The following is a 7,500-nucleotide window of genomic DNA, read 5'->3' as shown; positions in this document are numbered from 1 at the left end:
AGCTGGTGTGTTGAAATGATGTAGAAAATTAAAAATCAACAAAAATGGAGATATATGGTTTTGGCTGGACAGTGACGATATGCTTGTGCTTTTTTTTGCTTTAAACAAAAACATTTAAACTGTTTAAACATTTGAAAAACTGACAGAAACAAAAATGTAAAATGTTTTAATTAAAGTGCCAAAATCTAACGTAATACAAAACCTGAACGGTAATAGAAATGAGGAAAAAACACACCCCACACTCCCTGCTCAGCAGAGACACATCCAAAAAGTCTGAGCAGTAGCAGAACAACAGTGAATCAAACACATCTGCGTCCTTTAGCTTACATGCCTAACGTTAGCTAATGTGATAAAACTCTTAGCTAATGTGATAAAATCATATAAATAATAATATTTAAGCTATTACTGTAAACACCTGTGCTCTTTAGACACCACTGACGTTTACGGCTGTACGTTTACAATTACAGCATTTAGCAGATTTAACTCTCATCCAGAGTTATTTACAAAAGTTCCTGTTTTCATGGAAACTTTGAATTATTATCCTCATGTAAATTTCCACTGGGAGCAGTCTTTGCCCCTCCCACATCAACAACCGAAGTTCTCTGGAGGCGGTAACGCAGATCTATTGTTACTATCCTGCAGCCACAATCCGACATGATTGATAAAAATCCATCTGATGTACAACTGATAGTGTGCTAAACTTGTTTCCATGGTTACAGTGTGCACAACTACATGGTCACAATGCACCCACATCCATGATTACACTACATCTATTTTCATAGTTACACTATACTCACTCCTATCGCTACACTAGACCCGTCTAAACGGTTACGATACACCCATTTCCACGCCTCCTCTGGGAGTTCAGAGACGATTCCCAGTTACTGAATTCCCAGTTGCTGTCATAGTGAAAAAATCCTGAAAACTCCAGAAGTACTAGAAAGCGATGAAAGTACTAACACTACTGAAACCCAATCCAAGTCCTACATATTTTACTTTTTTCTGGTCCACTGATGTCTTTTGTGTCTGTTTATGTTCCAAAATCAGTCTAAATTACAACTAACAACTAAAGTTACAACTAAAGTTGTTACCGTCCCCTTAAAACTGACAATGACCTCTGATTGGCTACCTTGTATTGTGTCTCATCCAAAAACGCCATGCAGGCTGAAACACTCCATCTAACTCCACTGCGAGTGGGTGGAGCTAAATGGCTGTAGGCAGATATACAGATAAATTGTCAAAAGGACTGTTGAGCTTTCATACGTGGGATGCATAGACTGGGTCAGGAACAGTACGTTTAGAGACTTTAATGCTGTTTACAAACCGAATTAAACTCATATTCCCAAAAAGTTTGGAAAATTTGTTTTCTATAATACAAGTCTAGTGACCGCAGGTACCCCAAAGAAGAAACCTAATAAACTCCAGGAAAAGCATCAAAATCATCAGACTGGCCATTAAAAGTTCTAGCCTGTTATGAAATCTGAATTTGTACTACTGTACCTACAATATGTCAGCATAAAAGAGCCTTTTGTTTCGTGGATATTTGACTTCAACTCTCAGCCTCTTCAGCCAGTCAGTCTTTCTTGGTTAGAAAGTTTCTTCTAAATAATGTTTTGACAGTTTTCCTTTCCAAACTGTTCTCATGCACCATCACTAATACTTATATGTGATACTGTTTTTAATACAGCAAACAGAAAAAAAGAAGAAAACATGCATGAAATATTTTGAAAATGACCCGCACCCTTTGATGGGGAGTGTAAATAAAGTTGTGCAGTGCAGGCTGCAGGAGTCTCAATGTAGGTGTGAATAAAGTGGCAAACACATATGGGCAGGTGTGTGCGCCTGGTGCTAGCAGGGAGCAGCCAGTCAGCAGCACCTTCCGTCCAGTCTAGCCCAGGGCAGACATCACTGCTAATGCCTGAGGCTGGTCAACGCCATGCTTTTTCAGTCATGTAGAGGGTTACCATGGCAACAATCAGGGTGTGTGGTCAGCGAAGGTACAGGACTATGTTGAACTTTTCTCTGTGAGGGTGAGTAGTGTTTTATAAAGCTGCAGCAATCAAATGTTTGGGTACATCTACTCATGAATGGTTTTTCTTCATCTGTACTACTTTTGATTCTTCAGTAGCTCTAATTAGCACTGATGCAGCTTTGCACACACTTGAGATTCTCTCTGATAGCTTCTCAAGGAGCCGCCCGGGGTCTTCTGGGCACATTTTGCTTGGATTGTCTCCATAGAACAGCACTGCCAATAGAATGGGATGCTGTGAAGCAGCCGCACAGGTCACCATGCACAATGGCAAAAGGGGTATAAAGCCCCTAAGCATTGGGCTGTGGAGCACTGGAACTGTGTTCTGTGGAGGGATGGAGCTCCATCCACTACCTTTGGGATGAGCTGGAGTGCCCCAGGACTGACCATTTAATGCCAGGACCTGACCTCTTTAATGCTCGTGTAGCTGAATGCAATCAAATTCTCACAGCGATGTTCTAACATTTAAAGCCTTCCCAGAAGAGCAGAGACTGCTGTAAAGAGGGACAAATTCCTTATTAACACCCTTTCAAAAGAAATACTGGATGAGCAAGTGTCTAAGAACCTTTGGTCGTACAGTGTGTCTCTATCATCTAAACAAATCCTGAGAACTTGAACATACAAATTTATGTAACGTACGCATCTCTAAAACGGTAAGTTTACAGGGGGGAGGCAAAAACATCCTTCGGAATTAATTTAAATTAAAGCTAATTTTAAATTAAATTAAATTTAAATTAAAAATTAAAGCTAATTTTATTCCAAGTAATTTTGGATCCTTTCTATTCGTTCAGCTTTCATGAAATTTTCACACAATGTGAAGAGCAGCTGCTGTGTTCAAATCATGTAGAAAAAATAAAACACAAACATAATAAAAATTAAAAGCTAAAATGGAGCTTGGTTTGACCCTGAGTATGAGCAGACTACCAAAATCCACAATAATTTGGTGTATATTCTTCCCATACGCCGTGATTTTGCATGGTCATTTGAATCAGTCATCGATAACGAGCGTCACTTCTTACTGAAATGAGATGTAAAGCCTGAATAATCACTTAGCTGACCTGCAAAAATTATGTCCATGGCCGACTCACACCGGATTAAAATCAAGTTTGCTGGTCTTATGACGGACCTCCCCAGGGTCAAACTAATCCAGGCTGAATATGGCTTTGGTCTGTTGGTCTATCTTCATTTCATATAAACAAACCCTTCATGGTCTCGTCACACAGCACTCTATTAATCCTGTAATGAACCCACAGTGCTTTCTTACTTCTGGCAGAGTTGGCTGAAGAGGATTTTTGGGGAGACCGGCCCTTTCCCAGGCTCTTTCATGCTGTGGAGGAACAGGAACATGGCCGAGGTCAGGGGTTCAGGACCAGACAGGGTTACCGTCAGTGGCCCCTGGACAAACACACAACATGCACATTTAAGTACAAGCAAAACAAAATGCACTCATAACTGCTTTAAACTTTAACTTTATTTTTAAACGAAGTCATGTCCACACTGGACAATCACCCTGATTCATCAAAGCCGTGTAAAACGAGCGCAGATTTGACTCTATGAAGAACTCTGCATCAGAAACTTCCATACAATGTAGAAACGAGCAGAGACTTGAGCGCAGATGAAGAACTTGCCTCAGTGTGTGACGCTGGCCTTCTAGTGCCTCTTTTACATTTCATTTACAAAAAGCAGCGCTTTTATTTATTATTTAGTAAATCATGTAGATATTTTAGTGGGGAGCAAGCACAACAACAGCATTCAGAGTTCTATGAGGCAAAGTCTGTGTTCACAGGCGGAGTTTGAGGTCAATTGCTCCCCCTACAGACAGAACTTTGTACTATTAAAATTACAACAACAGGAAAGAATAAAATATAAAAGATTGTGTGATTGTGTGAAAGTGATTGTGTAGTGTGATTATTTTCCTAGGATAACCTATTTGGTTGCTGTATTATTACAGTGTACAGAGTTGCTTCTGTACTAGCTGTGTTTAGTATCTTCTGTTTTTTGGCCAGCGTCAGTAGCATAAAACTAAGAGTGTGATAAGTCTTTAAATGGAACATTTACAGCTTAATCACATTCACTTGTATTTTTATTATTGGTATTACACATAATCTTGATAAAAGCTCTAGATATACGTGGAGCAGTCGTGGGCTGGAATTTAGGGAACCAGCATTGTGGCCGGTGGGTTGGCGGTTTGATCCCCTGAGCCGACAGGACGTGACTGAAGTGCTCTTGAGCAAAACATCTAACCCATAAATGCTCCCCAGGTGCCACAGATAGGGCTGCCCACTGCTCCGGGCAAGTGTGCTCACTGCCCCCTAGACTGTGTGTTCACTAGTGTGTATGTGGAGTTTCACTGCATGGATGGGTTAAATGTGGAGGTGAACTTTCCCCATTGTAGGTTAATAAGGGTCACGTAATCTTAATATAACCACAAATCAAGCACTTCTTCGGGTTGTTAAGCATCTATGCTCAAATTTACACCCACTCCAATCAGACTGACTGAACAATAACCAAAGAAGAACCCTTCAGATTTGATCATATGCAACATTAATGAATAAAGGCCATTATTTCCTCTGGAATCTAAGAAACTATGAGGCCTTTTGCCAAGCAGCAGGATGTAGGAGACGGCGGAACTGTACCAGATTGGTCTCTGGAGGGGGACAGATCTTCAGTTTGTGTCCTTTGTCCTTCACCTCCTGGATGAGGTCGTTGAGCATGTGCGTCTGAGAAAGGTTCTACAAAACAAAAACACAAAGATGAAAAATAGGGTTAAATATAAAAGGTAGCTACAGCTGAGCTTATTACCAGCTTACACTTGTGTTTCTGTATTAAATTCTAATCAAATTCCCTTTCAGACATAAATGTTATGTTTCTGCTGTCCCATGACTTTTAGCATGTCAGGGTAAAAGAGAAATTCCTTCACACTGTGCATGTTTTTAAATGATTGGCCTGCATTTCCAAAACAGTTCAGTGAAATTTAACCACATATATATATATATATATTTTTTTTTGGTTGTACTTTTGTTCAAAAGACAGAGAAATAAAAAAAATGTAAATGTAAAGGGTCGGTATGTTTAACATAAGGAATAGCCAACATTGAACACATCAGGTACAATATTCATGGCTTTTTTTTTTTTTTAACAGAACCACTTTATAAAAGTGACCGAACAATCGTGTGTCACCATGAATAGCATCACAGTTTTGATGATCTACTGCTTTCAAAGTTATTCATTTGAACTTTGTATCCTCATATGCGAATCCACATGGCATTGACTGTATAACTCGGCTTTACCCCAGTAATTTCCAGCTTTCAAATGTAACTATAGACGTGGACTCTGAAGTTAGTCTTCTACTCTTTCTTTGTTACCTCCAGCTTTTCCATCTCATCCAACTATCTTTCCTTTCAGACTTCATTGTGACTCATCATGCTTCTACAATTCCTCTGCATATGAGGTGCTCTCGCCTTACAGTGCTTTAACTATTATAAACCTATATTATTTTTAGCACACAGTGAAGAAAATCTCTTTAATATGTTTCGCTGAATGGATAAATGAAGACCTTCACCAGATCTCTGGAGACTAGACAAGACTTTCTGTACATCTCGCTCACGAGTTGTGGCCTTTACAATATGCCCAAAATAAGAGAATCACTAAATCCACCTCAATCGCCAGATTTCACACAGAAGTCCCTGACTGACCATCTCACTTTTGCTTAATACTTTCAGGAAATAATATAATAATACCCCAACAGGTAGCCTGTAAAATGTTAGTCTTGTATCTTCAGTTGTTTCTAAGAAAGTGGACGTGGCCTTAATTTTTTCCATTAAAATAAGTGTTATGAATAAAAGTCATCTAGCTTTTGAACTACAGTGGACAAATGCTTGATATATTCAGGAATCATCCTTTAGTTTAAGGTGTGCTTAACCACCAAAGCAGAACACAGAGACATGCATGCTTGACAGGATATGGTTTGTTTTTTGATCCAGATTTTCTATTTTTGGCTTTCACAGTCTAATAATTGCTCATATCAAACAGGTGTGTATTAAAGCTTCAGCACTATAAATTTCATATTTATAAAACAAAAGCATTGATTCAGTCTGGTGACCTGCTGCCATTTCACATGGATCAATCCCATCAACATCTTTCAATGCATTTCAATGCACTTGAGATGGTCTGGAACTTTTTTTTTTTTGCTTTTTTTTACTGCCACCCCCACCCCATACATAGCCTTTTTCCTAAATTTGAAATTCGAAGAGATTTCTATGCACCAAATGCTGCGTGAATCATGAATACATTTGTATGAATTTGACTCGCATTATTAAAATCAGATTCAATGACAAAAAAAAAATAATAATAAAACGTCCTACTTATTTGACTGGCCAAAGAGTTTGAATCATATTGTTTTTATTTGCTAGTGGCAGCGGCTACATGAATTTATGGTTCTTTAGGGAATGAGATTTGAGAGAAAAGGCTTTTAAAACAGTTTAAATAAGCTCCACATGGGGTAAAGTAAAGAACAGTAAATAAGAGAAACATGTATTCTAAAGCTGTCAACCGATCACCACCTAGTGGTGACTTGGATCAGATGCCGGGTGAAAATAACGGACAGATCTGGCAGACCCAAACGAGTTGTGAGGGTTTGTTGGGAACGTCTAGCAGAGGAACCTACCAGAAAGATCTTCAACTCCCACATCCGACAAAGCTTTGACCGCATACCAAGGGAGGCCAGTGACATTGAGTCTGAGTGGGCCCTGTTCCGTGCCTCCATTGTCGATGCAGTGGATCGGAGCTGGGTTGTAGGTGCCTGTCGTGGCGGCAATCTCCGAACCCGTTGGTGGACACCTTGGGCAAAGGAAGCCGTCAAGCTGAAGAAAGAGTCCTATCGGGCTTGGTTGGCTTGTGGGACTCTGGAGGCAAAAGATGGGTACCAAAGGGCCAAGCAGGTTGTGGCTTCGGCAGTTTCTGGGAGGAGTTTGGTGAGGCCATGGAGAAAGACTATCGACAGGAACCGAAAAGGTTCTGGCAAACCGTCAGGTCCGTAGGAGCAGAAAGCGGTTCCCGACCAACACTGTATACAGTGGAGCTGGGGGCCTGCTGACTATGACAGGGGACGTCATTGGACGGTGGAAGGAATACTTCAAGGATCTTCTCAATCCCACCAACGATCCTTCCCTAGAGGAGGCAGAGCTTGGAGATCCGAGTGAGGGTCCATCCATCACTCAGGCTGAGGTAGCCAAGGTAGTTGGAAAACTCCTTGGTGACAGAGCACCGGGGGTGGATGAGATCCGCCCAGAATTCCTGAGGGCTCTGGATGTTGTAGGGCTGTCTTGGCTGATACGACTCTGCAACATCGTGTGGACATCTGGGGTGGTCCCCCTGGAATGGCAGACGGGGTGGTGGTCCCTCTTTTTAAGAAAGGGGACCAGAGAGTGTGTTCCAACTATCGGGGGATCACACTTCTCAGCCTACGCGGTA

General features: G+C 40.8%; 1 protein-coding gene across 4 annotated transcripts in view; it reads right to left on the bottom strand.

The window, feature by feature from the left end:
- usp45 (ubiquitin specific peptidase 45) overlaps positions 1 to 7,500 on the bottom strand; it is an 86,567-nt gene that overhangs the window by 43,983 nt on the left and 35,084 nt on the right. For all 4 annotated transcript variants that reach the window (XM_037531089.1, XM_037531091.1, XM_037531090.1 and 1 more), the window contains exons 7-8: positions 4,666 to 4,761; positions 3,294 to 3,424 (exon numbers count right to left, since the gene is read on the bottom strand). In XM_037531089.1, the coding sequence (XP_037386986.1) occupies positions 3,294 to 3,424; positions 4,666 to 4,761 (227 nt within the window). The remainder of the gene's footprint in view (positions 1 to 3,293; positions 3,425 to 4,665; positions 4,762 to 7,500) is intronic.

Source organism: Pygocentrus nattereri, chromosome 19, assembly GCF_015220715.1.
Source record: "Pygocentrus nattereri isolate fPygNat1 chromosome 19, fPygNat1.pri, whole genome shotgun sequence".
Taxonomy (NCBI): domain Eukaryota; kingdom Metazoa; phylum Chordata; class Actinopteri; order Characiformes; family Serrasalmidae; genus Pygocentrus; species Pygocentrus nattereri.
This window is presented reverse-complemented; position numbering and strand designations above follow the sequence as displayed.